Source organism: Raphanus sativus, chromosome 3 (assembly GCF_000801105.2).
Source record: "Raphanus sativus cultivar WK10039 chromosome 3, ASM80110v3, whole genome shotgun sequence".
Lineage (NCBI taxonomy): Eukaryota > Viridiplantae > Streptophyta > Magnoliopsida > Brassicales > Brassicaceae > Raphanus > Raphanus sativus.
In genome coordinates, this window is record NC_079513.1 from 26,227,837 (window position 1) to 26,248,455 (window position 20,619).

Sequence of the window (20,619 nt, forward strand, 5' to 3'; positions counted from 1 at the left end):
CATATTAAAAAAAAATCATTAAAATCCGAGACTAACCGATTGAACTGTTGGATGACCGATATGTAATCTAATTTGATTTAAATTATAATAGTTTCATAATTTGTAATCTTATAATCCAAATTTTAAAGTTTATTATTTTGCAATTCATAAAATTATGATGTTTCTACAAAATTTTAAAGAGAAATGATAGATATAAAATAACTAAGATTAATTATTGTATTGTTTGGAAACATTGATAGTAGTATAAAAAATATATTGTTTGGAAACATTGACAGTAGTATAAAGAAATAAGTATATTGTTTGAAAACATGGATAATAGTATAAAGAAAGGAACATTCATAATTTAATGTAGGTTTAATTATAAAGTATAAAAGTGTATTTAATTTAAAAACTTACAAAATAAATGTTAGGTCCAACAGAATGTTTCTGTTTTAATAAGATAGATTTTAAAGTTTATTATTTTGCAATTCATAAAATTATGATGTTTCTACAAAATTTTAAAGAGAAATGATAGATATAAAATAACTAAGATTAATTATTGTATTGTTTGGAAACATTGATAGTAGTATAAAAAATATATTGTTTGGAAACATTGACAGTAGTATAAAGAAATAAGTATATTGTTTGAAAACATGGATAATAGTATAAAGAAAGGAACATTCATAATTTAATGTAGGTTTAATTATAAAGTATAAAAGTGTATTTAATTTAAAAACTTACAAAATAAATGTTAGGTCCAACAGAATGTTTCTGTTTTAATAAGATAGATTCCTACACAAAAACTTGCCACTAATTTTGGATTCGTGACATTATTGCACAAAAACTTGCCGTTGACCGGTTATTTTACATCAACAGTCAACGGTCATCACCTACAAAAAATACTAGTAATTTGTTTCTTTACCAATTAGCTACCATTCTCCCAAACGTTTAACTAGTTTTTTTTTTTTTTTTTTTTTTACTCAACATCAACTATTTCATTAACCGATAAATTGGTACAACTCATTTGACCACACCAGTTTAACCACACATACAACAATGCATCTTAGCAACACCCTGGAACACTCACTAGGTGATTTCTCACTCGGATCCAGCGCAACCTAGAGTACATCATTGTATTTTTGACCACTGTGAGAACAAGTTCATCCCAAGACTCGGAATAAACCGTCTCTTATACCACCTAATTCTACCACTAAAAAACAGATAACAAAACATGACCATAACCTATGAGACTTCTATATTGAGAGAACATTGAAGCACATAGCACCCTGGAACTTAGAATGGGACTGTTAAAACACAGCCAGTTGCTGCATCGCCCGTAAGACGCATACTCTCGCCAAAGAAGACCAGAAGCTATAATCAGTGGTTCTGAAACTGTGAAAGTCGGGTTGAGGCAGTGGCTCCATCCACGTCGAGCCAGAACCCTGCAAGTTGGGAGAAGTAGCTCCACTACCGGATCTGTCACTAGATCGGTATCGCGAATGTGATGCTACTAAACGCGTTGAACACCAAGCTTCATAGCTTCTTCCGTAGACCACGCAGAAGAGCTTGAAACTGGCCACGTTCCACCTCCGAGAACCGGAGGACGGACTCCTCTTACTGGTCGCTCTACACGCCAATGACGTAGCTTCGTTTGATCAAAGTGAAGTACTTCCCTTTCCTTCCCTAACCGAACCATAGACGATTCAGGTCGAGTTGGAAATGTTCAGTACACGCAACTCAGAGAGCCATTCAAGAGAACACACATCCTCTCTATTTGCTCCGGTACGCATCCGAAGGAGATCCTCCGAAGTTCACCTGGGCGAGCTTAAGCGATGAAACACCCACATGTTAGGCCAGCTTCACACACAACCACTCGCCCCTTTACTTCCACATCTGAGTATCAAGCCGCCTCCAAGTCTGGCTTCCAGATTTGCAAGTAAAATGATACAAAACGCTACCACGCACCATCGCCTCCGGGAAGAACAAACGAGACCGGGGGAAAACACTCGTCAAGTTCCGGAACCTGAACCCTAAAAGCCGACCCATCTCTAGATCTCCGCTTCACACGACTCGCATCTGCTCCAGATTCGCTGTTGGCCTGACCGGATCTACTCCGCCGCGGACAGAGCACCACCGGGGACCTCCGTTGAGCTCCAGAGACATCACACATATCGTTGGGAATAACGAAAATCGTCGAGAGGGCAAAAAGGAAAACGAGATTGAGGGAAAGAAGGACCTCCGACGCCGGCCAGGGGCACCAGACGTCGGGGGAAAAAAGCGGCCGTCAAAGTAGGGTTTGGTTCGATAGGGTGGGTGTCGGGAGAGAAAGGGTCTAGTTCTGAGACATCAATGTTTAACTAGTTTTTTCTGTTTCTTAAATCCTAAAGAATCTTCGATCCACCTTTACCTTTGACATTTAGTAATTTTTTTTTCAGTTCATTTGTATTATTTTACTCATAAATTGAATTTTTTTTTAAATGAACAAGCAACATTTCTTTTTTTTTTGTGACACTTAGAACAAGCAACATTTTTTTTTTGTGACACTTAGAACAAGCAACATTTCTATATATTTATTGGAAGGACTAGTATTCTTTGGTTTTGTAATGTTAAATTTGAATATTTTCCTTTTCTAGAATTTTCTCTTTAGAAAAGGAATACATAGTCCAGGGACAAGATTTTGAAGATTTTCTTTTGCTTTTTCTTATCGTTATTTGCATTATAGAAATAAAATAAACAGTTGCATATAAAAAGAAAAACATATATGAGAGTGGAATTGAGACCAGCTCAAAAGACACGGCGTTGCGTGACACTATTATCCTCCTCCCTCCCTTTTTGTCTCTTCAATTATTCTTCTCCGAGCTGTAAAAAGATTCTCTCCCAACTCTCTCTCGCCGGCTCTTCAATGGAAGACTACAACCGTCAAAGAGCCTACGGAGACGGAGGGATGCAGATCCAGCCTTACAACGGCGGCGGTCCGGGAACCGGCGACTTCAGGAGCTATAGCACCTCGTACGCGACGGAGAACAACATCTACGATATCAAGAAGGAGAAATCTATAGCGAGGTCGAAGTCTTGGGGGATAACGGACCCGGAGCTATTGAGAAAGAAAAGGGTCGCGAGCTACAAGATGTATAGTGTTGAAGGCAAAGTCAAAGGCTCTTTTAGAAAAAGTTTCAGATGGCTTAAGCAGAGGTACACACAGGTCGTCTATGGCTGGTGGTGATCAAAGAGTTTCCACCTTTTTAATCTTATTTGAGCTTTGAGTGTTCTTTCTATTTTGATTTTGATTTCGTCAAGTAATTATAATTGTGTTTGCTCGCTTATATATCTTTTTTTTTTTTACAAACTCTCTTATATATCGTTTTTTGGGTCGAAATTCTCTTATATATTTATGTGTCGTTTTCTTCAATGTAATTGTGCTGCCCGCAAATTATATATGATCATTAGTTTGCATATTTTCCTGAGATGGAGAATCAGTTTCTTGCATAAACTTGATGCCCCTTTGCTAAGATAAATTGGTTTGCTAAAATCTTGCTCAAAGTAGATTGTGACATGTCTCTCTTGTGTTGCTGCAAGTTCATGAGATATGATCCATTCTTGTTTCATAATCTTGTTTACCATTAGATTTGTATATGGTTCAGTTTGTGTGTTTGACTAGTCACATCCGGTGAATCAATCTCTCGCTGTTTTTTTCTATAAAAAATATGTTCACATCATTTTGATGATAATCTATTCTCATGTAACTCTGCATCATCTTATTCAACAATAAGCCAAAATACGTTGTTTGTGTCTTGATTGTGTTGTTTGTGTTTAATTTTTTTGTGTATCGTGTATTTTTCCTAGGGAAAATTGTCAAAACAGAACAAAAATTCAGCAAGGTTGTCCCAATAGTATAAAACAATCATTTAGTTGTCCCTGTAGTATAATTTTTTTTCATAATCCCAAAAATAACTCCTAATTAATCTAATTAAACACATTAAACTAACATAATTGTAATAAAAATGTTTTTAAAATGTAAAAAAATAAAACTTTTTAATAAAAATAAAATTCGTAAAATTTATAAAATAAAAATAACTTACAAATTTCTTTAATAAAAAACGTTAAATCAACCTAATAAAAAACAGTTTACAAAGTTTTATTTTTTATAAAAAGTTTAAAATGTATGTAAATTTTATCAAAAATTTTAATAAAAAAAAATTTTAAATGTATTTCTATAAAGTTGTTTAAAATTTTTATTAAAAACTTTTTGTAGAGTTTTATTTTTATTTTTAAAAGTTTACAAATTTATAAAGTTTGTTTAAAGTTTTAATTAAACACATTAAACTAAAAGAATTTTTAAAAAATTAATTAAAAACGTTTTAAAAAGGGAAAATAAATAAAAGTTTTAAATTTTTTTAATAAAAATAAAATTTGTAAAAGTAAAATAATTTACAAATTTTTTTAATAAAAACGTTAAATAAACTTATTAAAAACATTATACAAAGTTTTATTTTTATAAAAAGTTTAAAACGTTTTTAACAAAACTTTAATTAAATATAATTTTTAAACTTTATAAAAATAAAACTTTACAAAAAAATTTAATAAAAACTTTAAACTAACTTTATTAAAAACTTTTTAGAAACTTTTATTTTTATAAAAAGTTTAAAATTTTTGTAACCTTTTTAATTTTATCGAAATTTTTAATAAAAATAAAAAATTTTAAAATGTTTTTAATAAAAATAAAATTTGTAAACTTTATAAAATTAAAAATAAAACTTTACAAAAATTGCACCTAATTTCAAAATACCACATGTTGTATAGATATGTATCATATAGAACAAGAGTTTATGAAAAAAAATCAAAAGAAAAACTATCGGAAAACCATAGATTAATGAAGAAAACAAGGGAAAATAATTTTTTAAAAAAATTTGACAAGTAAAATCGAAAATAACACGTTTTAGGAAGTTAGAATATTTTTAGGAGATTTTTAGAATATTTCCTTAACTGAAACTTTCATTATTTTTTGCAAAAATCAGGTAATCTTATCCGTAGAAGGCACCTTCTAAAAGTTTAGAAGATTGACAAAAATCGAGAACACGCTTTCTACTTTTAGTAGACGTAAGAGTACATTTTAGAAAATAAATTCCGCGAAATTTAGAATACTTAATAAAAGTAGAAGATGCATCCGGACGAAAAGTAGATAGCTTTAGGATTAGTAGAATGCGCATTCTACTTATTTAGAAATTTAGTAAATAGTAGAATGTACGTTCTAAAAATAGTAGATGAACGTGTTTATTTTAGAAATCGTTTTCTACTATACAATTTTCCGTAGAAGGCACATTCTACCTTTAGTATAACGTATTTTCAAATTTTTATTTATCAACTTTTTGAAAGAAAAAAAATACCAGCTTGTGTATATGGGTGTTTTATTAATTGTTTATATTTTTAATATTTTTTTATTCACAAAACTATTTATTTCATTAGTTTTCAGAAATACAAAGGATAAAAAGAAGAAAAATTGGACAAAAAGAGATTTATACCAAAGGGACAACACCTCTTGTTTTTTTGTTCTCTATTGGCAATTTTCCTTTTTTTCTATTGACACACAATTTTTGTTTGGCTAAATCAAGTATATATTTGCACTTGTCATTTGTATTTCATATCTACCAAAAGATAATTGAGAAGGTATATGACATGGTTTCATGAGAGATTTTTATTTATAAAAACGTTGACGTGTCGAAAAGAGAACATTTCTCACCAAAATTTTGTATTTAATGTAAACATAAACATTCTTTAAAATGCTTCTTAAACGAATCACGTAAACTTGATGTGAAAAAAAAACAAATCACATAAGCTTCATAACATCACCGAACAGAACCCCTAGCAACCCGACACTACCAGCAAAAGTATGCGAAATTAAAGTTTGAAGGTCCTCTCTCGGTGTTGCTGGACCCAAGACTTCTCTCATATGTGTACTCAGAGAATACGGTGTTACTTTTTGTGTTTGGATCAATTAGATCAGATTCCACGAGATCAAACTCATAGCTCAACATATTCTTCTCAACAAGTCATAGCTGCAAAAACAAACACACGTATCAATCTCATAAGTCCTATAACTTAAGAGTAGAGGAACAAAACAACCTATGACAAAAGCTTTACATAAGCTTCACTTAAGCTTCTGTGGGTGTTGTTGGACCTTACACTTCTCTCATATACGGATTCAGAGAACATGGTGTTACTGGACTTCCCTACTTAGCTTTCGTTGTATGTTCATAAAATTACAATATAGTTAGACGACAACTCCCAACAACAACAAATTCATAGCTCACGACCAACAAGTTGATGGTCATCCTTCCCGTTAAAGCCTTTAGCTCAGTTGCTGTTAGACGAACAGTTAAGCTTCGGATGAACATTTCCCTATGATAAAGCCATAATCATAGAATCACGTTAAGCTAGAACCTTTAGATGCTCTGCTGCAAGATGAGCAGTTAGGATCACACTTTTCATGTAACCTTAGGATCACATTATAGTTATACGACCAGTTAGATCATATTCCTTAAAAAGCTTCTTTTTCAGTCACGTAAGCTACGAATCACGTAAGCTACGAAAAAACTATTTTCGACCAACATTGATATTTTGTTAAGATACCAGTTTTGTAAATTAGTTAAATTCAAGATAACTAATTATGCTTGGTCGATAAGTTTTATATAAGTAATCAAAAAAGGAAAAAGCTAATGTACAGAACTTATAGAATATCTATTTTACATAATAGATATATTAACATTTACTTGGGAATTTCTTTTGCTCTTAGGCACAATATTCTAACGTTATGGCAAAAGAGTAGTATATATTTTGACGCTCACGCTTCTTAATTTCCATCAAAAAAAAAACCTAAACTATTGATCATAAAGAATATGGCTTACGATTTTAACAAGGTTATTGAACTGAAACCTGGATAAATGACGTGGAAGATCCGAGTCGAGATCATTTGTCTGTGGAGACAATCATCGCAGCAGGTATCAAGAGTATTAAGATGGTGTTAGTCGATTTACATGTAAGTATTTTTTGGAGTTTTTTTGTTACAATAAGAATAATTAATGATCAAAAATATATATTTTAATCGGTTATAATTATATTTTTTTGTCAGGGTGATACGATTCATGTGAATGTTAATGATGAATTGGTTCCTGTTTTTGAATCATTCCTCCTAGAAGGTGACTCACCTTAATTCAATTAATCAAACAAATACACAATCTTAAAAAAATATCAAAAAATTATTTATATTGACATTCTCGATTTCTTTAAACCTTTAATTATGTCTAGTAATTCAAAGTAATAATTTCTTCAATTTTATTCACTCAGCGCAGGGCACGGATCATCACCTAGTATATATATATTGTAGGCAAATGACAAAGTTATGTAAACGCATTTAGCTTTTGAAACAATGGGGATCAAAAGCCTTCCAAACTGGGTTAGCTTCCGAACAGTCAGTATATATCCGTTCTGTAAAATAAGAGTAATTCTTGGATTCACCTCTAGAGTGAATTTTTAGGTTCACCCAACCAATAGGATTTCAGTATTTCATATTCAATATCTTTTAAAAAAGGAAATACAATATTGTCAAGTTTTATTATATTTTTAAAATAAAAATAAATAGAAAATAATAGTAATCATAAAAAAAAATTATATTTAAGATACGGTCACTAAAACACTAAACCCTAAATCCTAAATCATAAACCCTAAACCCATGGTAAATCTTGGATAAATCCTAAATCTTTGGATTTTTTTTTAAATATTTTTAACACAGTCAGCAAAATACTAAACCCTAAACCCTAAATACTAAACCCTAAACCCTAAACCCTTAGATAAACCCTAAACCCTTGGATAAATCCTAAACCCTAGGATTTAGAATTTATCCAAGTGTTTTGGATTTTACCAAGGGTTTAGGGTTTACCCAAAGATTTAGGGTTTAGAATTTAGGGTTTAGGGTTTAGTTTTTTGGTTGGCAGTTTTAAAAATATATTTTTTAGAACGTTTTTTTGTTTGCAACTAATTTTTTATTTATTTTTAGTTTAAAAATATAATATAACCTGACAATATTTTATTTCCTTTTTTAAAAGATACTAAATATAAAATACCGAAATCTTATTGGTTGGGTGAACCTAAAGATTCACTCTAGGGGTGAACCCAAAAATTTTTCGTAAAATAAACATGTGTACATCAAACTTAGCAAACACCACCAAAATAGAAAGAAAAAAATTATACATATTTCAGAATAAATAAAATCACGTCAATTTAGTGAAAAATCCATCTAAAGTATTCTATTGGTTACTAAAGATCATTATAACTGTTCTATAATTAATAAATTCACATTGAAACTTTTTTAATAGTATGTATTTTTATAACTTCAGTTTTATAATAAAAGCGTTCATTGACCATTAAAACTTTTGTAACTTAAACACGAAACCATATAAATACGATCGTATTGATCTTATTGTTAATATCACCACCATAACTCAAACATAATTAGCAAGAGACAAAAAAAACAAAAAAGAAATTTCGAAGAAGAAATGAAGATAGTTCTGTTTTTTTTACTTATTATTATTTCATCATGTAAACTCACTGTCATATACATCTCTAGAGATTTACATCTCCCTTCATCCTCATTTACTTGGAAATTTTGGAATACATATATAATAGTATTGTATTTTTTTTTGTTTTTTAACAGGTGCATCAACTATTTTATCAAAATCCAATTTACAGGAGAAATCGCCTTCTCATCTGGCGAAAAGTTCTCAAAGTGATTTCCACCAAAAAGATGGGTCTTCATATGACCTTGGTAAATCGGAGAGAAGTATAATTCGTTTTTGTCTTGATTGTGCTCAACGTTGCATCATCCAAAAGAAGAAACTTTTATCTTGTAAAAGATTTATTTGTCTTTGCAGAGGTGCATCAAGTATAGCGAAATCCGATTTACAGGAGAAATCACCTTCCAATTTGGTAGAAAGTCCTCAAATTGATTCCCACATAAAATTTAAGATTATATATGAAATCCGTAGCGAAATGGGTCCAATTGCTTTTTGCAGTCATTGTGCGAGTCAATGTCGTACAGTGAACAAGATTATAAAATCTTGTAGAAATTATATTTGTCTTTGTTCAACTCAAAATATTAACTGAGCTATATAAATTTTAAGAACAACTTAATAAAAATATCATTTCATTATTATTATTGTTTTACTATTGCTATTAACTTTTTGATCTGAAATGTTGAATTTATATATCAAAAAGAGCTTTTTGAAAGGGAAAAATGAGAACCAATGTACATCTATTGAATTTGTATCTTTTAAAATAGCTTGAAGGTTTCCCCGAGAATGGAAACAACGTTGACGTAAATTCCACGAGCTTATTCACAAGCGTTACTTCCAAATTGCTTAGTAATAGTTACATTTAGAAACAGGTCCCGCTCTTGGCTAAAGCACAACAAATAAAGGCTTTAGACACCAAAAATATATTAGTTATTTTGGGATATTATTTAACAGAAATTCCTTTAGTATAGTGGTAAAATCATCTTTGTATATCTGCAGTGTCACGGGTTCAAGAGACATTTAACAGAACAAACATTTTTAATAAATTTTTTGCTTTAGACCATCTGCAATGATGCACTATATTTTTTTCTATTTTTCACACTAAAATATAGTTATTTTATTATATAGTTGAATTTGTTTTAATAGTTCACTATATTATAAAAATATTCTATAATATTTTTCACATTAAAATATAGTTATTTTATTATATAGTTGATTTGTTTTAATGGTTCACTATATTATAAAAATATTCTATAATAGAATGAAATACATAGAAATATTACTTTTTCACTCTATAATAGAGTGAAATATATAGTAATTTAATAATTGTTTTGCTTTAGACCATCCGCAATGATGCACTATATTTTTTTTCTATTTTCACACTAAAATATAGTTATTTTATTATATAGTTGAATTTGTTTTAATGGTTCACTATATTATAAAAATATTCTATAATATTTTTCACACTAAAATATAGTTATTTTATTATATAGTTGAATTTGCTTTAATGGTTCACTATATTATAAAAATATTCTATAATAGAGTGAAATACTGAAATACATAGAAATATTACTTTTTATAATAGTATTATTATATATTTCACTCGATTATAGAGTGAATCATTAGAGCAAATTCAACTCTATAATACAGTTATTCTATTTTAATGTGAAAAATAGAAGAAATTATAGATGATGCGACCATTGGAGATGTCATTAAGCAAATAAATGCTGGACCAGCACTGTACAGAAACATGCTTTGTGCTCTTTGAACCAACCTCGGCCTTTGAAAAAGCTAAACACAATTATCGCAGTTATTCTCACCAGATCGCAGAGACTCTTAGACTTTTTCCATCTCCCACAACCTAGAGAACTTGCTTTTGATAGACCGTAAAGAAAGCTGGTTCTGCACTGTGCCCCTTCTAGATATCAACCGAAACAATTATCTCTGGATGACTGCACATGATTAGGGAAAAGCATTGACTACCCTCATTCTGAATATATATCCCTCAACCTGGTGTATTTCCTCCCTTCTCATTAAAAGATCGAATCTTCCTGAAAACTCTATGCCTTCTTATGAAATTGTAACGTGCTCTATAAAACTTTAACCATCTATACTATTAAAAAGAAACATTCTGAAAAAATCTATTTTGTTGCACCGTTTAATTAAACTTAACTTTTTCTGGTCTTAGTTTATATATTTATAACAATATGCTACTCAATAAGATTATACCATATATTAACCCGGGTTTTACCCCTTTTTCAAAAGTTACCTTTTAATTATCTAACAATATCTTATTTATCATACATAATTGTTTGGTCGACTAAAACATTATACCAAAATTATATCACTCCTATGAGCCACCAACGAGATTTGTATATATGTCGATATAGATACGTGACTTTTGCATTCATGTAATTATTGTATTTTTTTATTGTTTCAAATATATTGGTTAGATTTCGTGGTTTAAAAGTGAACCAGTCCAAAAAAAAAAGTGAACCAGTCCAGATCGTATAGTTTTCTAGATTCCATAATATATAATTGTATAATATTATTGTAACATCCCGAGTTGTGATATGTGAAAAGGCTTAAAAAATTGATTTGGCTACATATATCACTAAAGTTGACTTACATTTTTCGTCACACATCCGTTTAGAACTCCAGAGTTAAGCGTGCTTGAGTTGGAGTAGTGAAAGGATGGGTGACCTATCGGGAAGTGATTCGCGATATCGTGTAAGTGAGGCCAAAGCACGGGGAAAGGTCGGGTAGTGATTGCAGGGTTAGAAAACAATGATTTCGAGCCTTAGAAAATTAACAACAGACCGTCGGATGAGATGGGGTCCACGGACCGAGAGAACGGGCGTGGGTGGCCCATTAGTCGTATGCGGGTCGGAGCGTTACAATTATATTATATTTTCTTATATCACACATTAGTATATTAGATATATATTTAGTTATCCCATGCATTAATATAGTACTCATTTTCAAACTGTGCTATTAATAATCAATTTTTACTGTTTGGCTCCTCGAAAATGTTGGTTTGGTAATTTCAAATATATGAAAATCAGCCGGTAAAAAACCAGTAAGTTAATAACAAAAATAAACTAATATTGACATATCAATAAATTTTTCATATTATCATTTTATTAGGATGATATAATAAAATTTTCTTCAAAGTCTAAGAATCACAAATTTATGTAATATTTTAAAGTATATGAGTAACTTGAGCAAAAAAAAAATATTATTAGATATTATTGATTTTATTAGATCAATGATATCAAATCGCGGGATAATAGCAAGTTTTTGGGTTTTAAACGGGGTTTATAGTGTTTTTAATTAACTATTTTTTATTAAATCTGAATTGAATAAAAACTTAAGGTACTAGGTATGAAAATATTTTTTAATATGAAAATATTTTTTAAAACTCAAACATTATTATAGAACAAATTTTAAATTCTTTGTTTTCTAATTAAAAGTTATAAGTTCATGCAAATTTTATCAAAAGGGTTCAACAAAAAAAAAATTACGCTTTCAAAGATAGTAATAGTTTTTAAATCGAATAGGGATAAAAATAGTATACATGATGGTTAGAACTCTGATACAAATATATGACAAGAAAACTCAATTTCAGTGTAAATTTGACAATTCATATCATCACTACATTTCAATAATCAAAACACATTGTTTTCAATATAAATATATCTATATTATTAAATCACACATATAATTTTAAATCTATTTCGAACAATACCATATTTCAAAAAGAAAAAACAAATGATAAAACTATAAAAACTCAATTGCTATAATTCTGTATATTGTAAATCGGTTTTAAATCAGCAAATGAAAAAATAAATCCGCGCTTCCTAAGCGCGGATCAAAATCTAGTATATCTTTAAAGTTACAACGAAATACGAATTATGATACAAAATCACATTTTAACAAGTGGGAGCACTTCAATATTCCTCTTCACACTTGATTCTCTCTTCTATGTGTCTTTCAAATTTTCATCTAAATTTTATCTTAGTATCCATGTCCAAATTTTATAAAATTAGTTGGATGATAACAACCAGTAATGGACCGAATATATATATTGGTGGTGGGAAGAACAAAAAAGAATCTACCATAAAAAAAGTAACAAACCCTTGCAGCTATTAAATTTCACAATGCATAAAAACCACTATATACTCGAACGTTAGAAAACTTAATGAGAAACCCACGTTAAATAGGTGTAAGAAAATGAAATCACATAAAACAGAATAAAAAGAGCGCATTGAATATTGAGAAGAACCAGTATTTCCAAAATAGGAAATGTTCTACCAGCTGCCAGCTGGTAAGACATCAATTCTTGCTTGAGTTAAGGTCTCTTTCTTTAGAGTTGCTAGAGTTGCAGAGCAGATCCTAGGAATAAGAAGTAAAGAAAACTAAATAAATTACAAACGTTAGCTTGTAAACTGTGAGGACCACTCTTCCTTTTTTTTTTTTGAAACAAAGGACCACTCTTCCTAGCTAGATTTATCTTTTTCCACGTAGCTGGTAACCTAATCATAACATAATGTATATGTATGACACCGGGACGCAAAGTTGAACTGTTCCACATAGTCTCATTGCATTTCTAGTTAATCTGATCAGTAACACTTTGATTTTATACATACACTGCACTTTTTATGTTTAATAAGAAAAATAATGGAAAATATCATACATATGATACATTACTGTTTAGTTATCCACATCAACTATTGCCAAAAGTGCTAAATACACTTGGATCGTGACAGTTTTTCAAAACTTTAGCCAACAAACCTTTTGAAGAGGATTAGCATAATATATGAAAACAAAAAATCTTTGGATGATAAAAAGTATTTGTTTTTTCTTCAGAGAGGATCAATACGGAAGTTAACAGTATTGTAACAAAGTAGACGAGTATAATTAATAATGCATGCAGAGGTAAATAAAGAGAGGTAAATAAAGAGATGGTTGGTGAAGACTGAAGAGTATATTAACAAGCAAAGAGTTTGCGAGTTGACTTTCCCTAATTTTTAATTAGCTATATTAAATCCAACGATACATAAAGAGACCATTTAGTGTTTCTCTCTCTCTCTCTCTCTCTTTCATATTTTGAATCCCGTTCTCTGTTACGTATCGTTCTTATTAATTATTCAACTAGATTTTAGACCCGCGCGCCCGCGCGGATGTATGTTTGGAATGATTAAATGTTAAACATAAATTTGATGGTTTTTATATTTGTTGATTTTTGATATTTGTGTATTTTGTTTGGTTTGTTGAGTATCTGATTATAAAATTTTAAAATATTTTTTTTTATTTGGTCAAAAAAGTTTTAAAATATATAAATGTCCATTTTATTAGTATCAATATATTATTGTGTGTTTTGTTGACTCAATTTTTTTATAAGTTGTTTGTGTAAGCTTAATTTTTTTTTATTTTTTTAATTACATAATTTTTAAGAAGAACAACCTAATGGAAATGTACCAAAAAAACTTGTTAATAAAATTGTTACATGGTTGTGACAAAAAAAAAATTGTTACATGAAAGGCCATACACACAATTAGGCCCGATTTGTTATCACTTTCACAGATCAATATATGCGAAGCCCACATTTATATTTTTGTCCGCGAAAGAAACAGAAAGATATTGTTAAAGAGTATTTTTCCTTTATCAGAATTTTTTATTTCTCTTTTTTGGTTTCTGTCGGTCAAGTTACCTGTACCTCTCTCTCTCTCTTTCTTAACTCTTCTCGATGTTCTTGTCGATGTTCTTCTACCTTCTAATCCAAAAAAACGTGAATCAAGAACCAAACATAACTCTTCTTTTTCTTAACTTGGAATCAGGTGTAGGAACCGACAGAATCAAAGGTTCTCTTGCTGTTTTTTTAATCAGATTAATCGATTTTTTTAAGCCCTAACCATCACTAACGTTAATCGATTGTTCTTATGTTCACAGATCAGTCATCTCCATGAGTAGATCGGGCTTCAATAAAAGTCTTTAAGCATTAGAGAAGTCAAATCGGTGTATTTCCAAAGACTGGTTCAACCTCGACGAAGACATCTAGAAACAATGGTGCATGTTCTATCCTTGATTCTGTCTGTTTTTCTTTTTAATAGATTAGATTTCGCGTTTGTATTTTACATGTAAACACTGCTTAGAAGTAACCTTGTTTGTTCATTCTTTGTATCCCGAGAAAAAAAATTGTTTTAAAATTATTTCACATAATTATTCTCTTAACATAATCCAGCATCAAGATCATTAGCCTTGCTAGATACTTTAGAAACATTAGTAACAAAATAAGAGGAACAAACGTGTTTTATAGAACTTACCCATTCATCCGCCAAGACCATTTCAAAGGTATCACCTACAAAAGGGGAGTTTTGCTTCCATGAATGTAGACATTTAACTTGCACACGCCAGTTGTCTTTGAATGGTCTCAGTTTTGTGAGAGGAACAAAAGTCGTTATCTTTGACATGATATTGGTTTTTCGTTTTTTTTATATGATTTTGGAGAATAGATGAGGAGTTATATATACTGGTCGACAAAATGGAGTAGGTTAAGTTAAAAATCATTAATTTCCATCGATTATTTTAGGTAGTTACAATTTAAAATCAGAATCAAAGGCAAAAGATCTTCAAATAAATTAAATGTACATTTATTTTTTAGTATCTAAAAAGAATATACGATATTAGGAGAAATATTAACAACTTGGTGGCCAAGAATACGGAAAATATTAGAGATTTTGTTAAATTAATATGATAGATTTTCTGATTCTGATAGCATAGAATTAGGAATATCTTTGAGTAGTTATATTTTGATAGTGTAGAATTAGGAAAATCTTTGAGTGCTTTGTAATTAAAATTAAAAATCGCTTTAAATGTCATTAATGTATATTATTGAAAATTAATTCCTAGATTAAGGCTGCGTAATATTAGGAAAACAGGTAGAATCTCGATTTGTTTTTAAATTTTTCGTAAATTTAGGAATGGTTTTCGATATGTACATTAATGACATTTAAAGCGGTTTATATTGCAAACCAATTTTTTTTTTTCGTTTTTGGTTTATATTGCAAACCAATTTTGTTTTTTTTCACCAACAAACCGAAATATAAACCATTACAAACAAAACCAAAGTTCATTATAAACAAAAGTTAAAATAATTTCCACCAAAAGCAATACAATATGTTCATATAGTTCTATAGGTATCATTTAATATGATTAATAATTTTCGTTATCATTAGTGTTGGCTGTTTAATTTAGATATGTGAATTGAATGGTTTAGTAGTTTTGATTTTTCGAATTGATTGGTTTGTATTGCATATAGTAAATGCACGAATTGATTGGTTTGTATTGCATATAGTATTATGGGCCATGTCATAAAGTGAAAGCCCACAAAAGCTGAACTGAAGCCATTAAAGGCCACGATTTTTTGACAGTTTTAATTAAAAAATCGAGACAAAACTACAGTGTTTTAAGACCAGTGGCAATCATTTGTAATATTTGAGCAACTTTAAGGGGATATAGGTAGGTGTACTTCAGTCTTAATAGTTTAGATTAAAATTTTAAAACCTTTTGGTAAAAAACTAAAATATGAACTCATTGCTCTCGCTATAAATAGTCTTCACTTCTCAGTTCATATCTTGTGGCGTTTACCTAAATGAGTTCTCAAATCATGTGGTTGGTTTTTTGGACTTTGATTCTCATCGCTAAGTTCGTTTTGGCAGGAGCTTACGAAGACAAAACAGAGGTATATGTAGAGCAAATTTATTATTTTTTCTTAATTTGCATAGTGTTAGCATAAATAGAGAAGAGATGACTAATATGTTACATATACATGTAGGTTCACATTGCTTACCTAGGTGCACGAAAACACAATGATGTAAAGCTAACAACAGCTTCACATATTGACTTGTTGAAATCACTACTCGGAAGGTAACAAACCCCCATTCTTTTCTTTTGAAGTATTAGCAAGAAATTAGAATTTTGTAGTATGTTTTGCAATTTACCTAGACAACAACTAAAAACGAGATAATGACTTATAATTTACTCCTCGTGTTTTAGTATGCTAGGTTGTTGTCGTTATCTCGTTTTTAAGTTGCAAAACGAATATTTTTAGTTTGTTACTTTGTTTGGCTAACGGGTTCTGTTTTGTGTATTGTGGATGTTACAGCAAAAAGGATGCAAGGGAGTCCATGATATACAGCTACAAACATGGCTTCTCAGGCTTCGCCGCTCATCTCACTTCTTCTCAAGCTAAGAAACTTTCAGGTTCGTTAGATATAAGAAAAAAACATTACAACAATTCTATTTTATGACCATTGCTGAGTTGATTGATCATTGCAGAGCATCCTGATGTAGTCCAAGTGACTCGAGATAGCTACTATGAACCTCAAACGACTAGGACGTATGACTTCTTAGGGCTTTCTCAAAGCAATCCAGAAGGCCTTCTTCTCCAGGCTAGGATGGGTGAGGACATCATCATTGGTTTCGTTGACTCAGGTAAAACATATAAGTTTGAAATATACATATATATTGTTTGAGATGATATATCTTTGACTAATATATATATATATATATATATATATATATATATATATATATGTTTACGTGTGCCCTACAGGTGTTTGGCCAGAGTCGGAGTCATTTAACGACCGAGGGTTAGGACCAATCCCTGAGCGGTGGAAAGGGAAATGCATGGACGGTCAAGACTTTGACTCGAAGAAACACTGCAACCGCAAGCTGATAGGAGCAAGGTACTACTTGAAGAAAAAACGTACATCAGGCACCGACTACATGTCCGCGAGGGAAAGTGTGGCTCATGGTACCCATGTGGCCTCCATAGCAGGAGGCTCCTTGGTCCCAAATGTGAGTGACAAGGGATTGGGAGTGGGCACGGTGAGAGGTGGGGCGCCCAGTGCACGTATCGCAGTCTACAAGGCGTGTTGGAAAGGAGAAGAAGAGAAGAGCTGCGAGTATAGTGACATCTTAAAGGCCATGGACGACGCCATATATGATGGGGTGGACGTGCTGTCGATCTCACTAGCCAGCGCGATCCCTATACTGACGGAAACCAATAGGCTTGATGAGATATCGTATGGAGCATTCCATGCAATCTCAAAGGGTATTCCCGTGATCTGTGCGGGAGGCAACTCTGGCCCCGGAGCTTACACAGTCTTTAATATAGCTCCATGGATAATAACAGTTGCTGCCACCACTCTTGACCGGTGGTTTCCCACACCTTTGACCCTAGGGAACAACGTTACTCTACTGGTAAGAAACTATTTGAGACCAATTTCTTTTAACAATAACATTGACCTCCTAGTGTGTTATCTTTGTAGGCACGGACAGCGTTCAAGGGACGTGAAATCCAAGGGGGTCTAATATACGTAGAAAATGCGAAGGAGATAACAAGTGCCCTAAAGGGGAAAGTCGTTCTAGTTTTCGTAACTGCAGATGGAGGAGATTCTGGTCCAGAATTTATAGAGGCTTCTACCGACGCAGAACTGAAGGCTCTCATAATCGCAGACAAAATACAAGATTTTAATGTCATCGTAACCGATATCCCTCCAATATTGATAAACATCGATTATGAGCAAGGAACTACGATGATGAAGTACATAGGTTCCACCAGGTATGGTATTTATCTCTCTCTATATCACCGTTTCATTATTATAATTTGCATGTTTGTTTAATATGTTAAAAGAGCCACTTAATTACACAGCTTGCCCACCATAAAAATAAGCTCCGCAATCACGCTCACTGGGCCACTTGTAGCCACTAAGGTTGCTGACTTCTCAGGTAGAGGACCCAATTCCGTATCTCCATACGTTCTCAAGGTAACAATTTAATCTGTCTTTCTCTTTTGATCAAATCATATGCACCCTACTGATTCTATATATATTGATCAAAGGTCCTCAACGTAACCTTTGCTTCCATATACACTCAGTTCAGTTCTGTATTGATGAAAAACCCTACCAACGTGTATTTGCAGCCTGATATAGCAGCTCCGGGTGTAGCCATAGTGGCCGCTACCACCCCATTAGACCCGGGCGCCCAGAATGGTTACGTTTCCAAGTCGGGAACTTCAATGTCCACACCTGTGGTCGCCGGTGTGGTTGCACTGCTCAGAGCCGTCCATCCAGATTGGTCTCCTGCTGCACTTAGATCAGCTATCGTCACTACAGGTAACAAACAAGAGATTCCTTAAATCTATTATGTCACTTTTTTTTATGTTCTGTTTCCTGTCCTGTTTTGTTTTGTTTTGTTTTGTTTTGTTTCTTCCAGACTTTTTGTTTTAATGTAAAGATACGGTGATCTAATGAAACTGTTTCTTGGTATTTTTTTAAGCTTCGACAACGGATCCATACGGAGAACCTATCTTTGCGGATGGAATGTCACGAAAGTTAGCTGACCCGTTTGATTTCGGTGGAGGGTTGGTGAACCCGAACAGAGCAGCAGATCCTGGTCTTGTCTACGACGCAGGCGAAGAAGACTATCTACTCTTTCTGTGTGCTTCAGGTTACGACCAGGCATCCATCAAGAACATAGCGAACAGAACGGAATATGAATGCCCTATTCCACTGCCGTCCATGCTCGACCTCAACTTGCCTTCAATCACCATCCCTTTCCTCAAAGAAGACGTAACACTCACTAGGACCGTGACCAATGTTGGACCCGTCAACTCAGTCTATACGGTCAACGTCCAGCCTCCTCTAGGTATCGAAATCAACGTCACACCCAGCATATTGATCTTTTGCTCATCCGTCAAGCAACTCAGCTTCAGTGTCACGGTATCCACCACTCACAAAGCTAATTCCATCTACTACTTTGGGAGCTTGACCTGGACCGACATTTCTCACAAGGTCACCATTCCAATATCTGTTAGGACTCAAATGCTTATGTATTTCGACCTTTGAGTTTGGAATCTCATCACCTTAAAAATGCTTTGTGTAAAAGCCACCTATCTATAATAAAATGAAGTTAGGTTTTAAATAACTGTCTTTGACATGCTCGAACTCCCTCACTCTCACAGTTTTTGTTTGGCTAAATCCAGTATATATTTGCACTTGTCATTTGTATTTCATATCTACAAAAATAATATATATATATATATATATATATATATATATAATGACAAAGTTATGTAAACGCATTTAGCTTTTGAAACAATGGGGATCAAAAGCCTTCCAAACTGGGTTAGCTTCCGAACAGTCAGTATATACCCGTTCTGTAAAATAAACATGTGTACATCAAACTTAGAAAACACCACCAAAATAGAAAGAGAAAATTATACATATTTCAGAATAAATAAAATCACGTCAATTTAGTGAAAAATCCATCTAAAGTATTCTATTGGTTACTAAAGATCATTATAACTGTTCTTTAATTAATAAATTCACATTGAAACCTTTTTAATAGTATGTATTTTTATAACTTCAATTTTATAATAAAAGCGTTCATTGACCATTAAAACTTTTGTAACTTAAACACGAAACCATATAAATATATACGATCGTATTCTTATTGTTAATATCAACACCAAAACTCAAACATAATTAGCAAGAGACAAAAAACAAAAAAAGAAATTTCGAAGAAGAAATGAAGATAGTTCTGTTTTTTTTACTTATTATTATTTCATCATGTAAACTCACTGTCATATACATCTCTAGAGATTTACATCTCCCTTCATCCTCATTTACTTGGAAATTTTGGAATACATATATAATAGTATTGTATTTTTTTTTGTTTTTTAACAGGTGCATCAACTATTTTATCAAAATCCAATTTACAGGAGAAATCGCCTTTTCATCTGGCGAAAAGTTCTCAAAGTGATTTCCACCAAAAAGATGGGTCTTCATATGACCTTGGTAAATCGGAGAGAAGTATAATTGGTTTTTGTCATGATTGTGCTCAACGTTGCATCATCCAAAAGAAGAAACTTTTATCTTGTAAAAGATTTATTTGTCTTTGCAGAGGTGCATCAAGTATAGCGAAATCCGATTTACAGGAGAAATCACCTTCCAATTTGGTAGAAAGTCCTCAAATTGATTCCCACATAAAATTTAAGATTATATATGAA

At 31.9% G+C, this 20,619-nt stretch overlaps 2 protein-coding genes across 2 annotated transcripts; both read left to right on the forward strand.

The window, feature by feature from the left end:
• The first annotated feature begins 2,732 nt into the window (after positions 1–2,732).
• On the forward strand, positions 2,733–3,434 carry LOC108845852 (uncharacterized). Its single transcript, XM_018619043.2, has one exon. It carries the CDS (start codon positions 2,741–2,743, stop codon positions 3,200–3,202), a length of 462 nt encoding a protein of 153 aa, XP_018474545.2. The 5' UTR covers positions 2,733–2,740; the 3' UTR covers positions 3,203–3,434.
• A 12,700-nt stretch (positions 3,435–16,134) lies between these two features.
• LOC108836445 (subtilisin-like protease SBT3.11) lies at positions 16,135–19,495 on the forward strand. The gene is made up of 9 exons (XM_057004814.1): positions 16,135–16,287; positions 16,381–16,472; positions 16,711–16,808; positions 16,884–17,039; positions 17,161–17,810; positions 17,879–18,171; positions 18,262–18,376; positions 18,532–18,724; positions 18,888–19,495. The coding sequence occupies exons 1-9, from the start codon at positions 16,198–16,200 to the stop codon at positions 19,454–19,456; spliced, it is 2,256 nt and encodes a 751-aa protein (XP_056860794.1). The 5' UTR covers positions 16,135–16,197; the 3' UTR covers positions 19,457–19,495.
• The last annotated feature ends 1,124 nt before the right edge of the window (positions 19,496–20,619 follow it).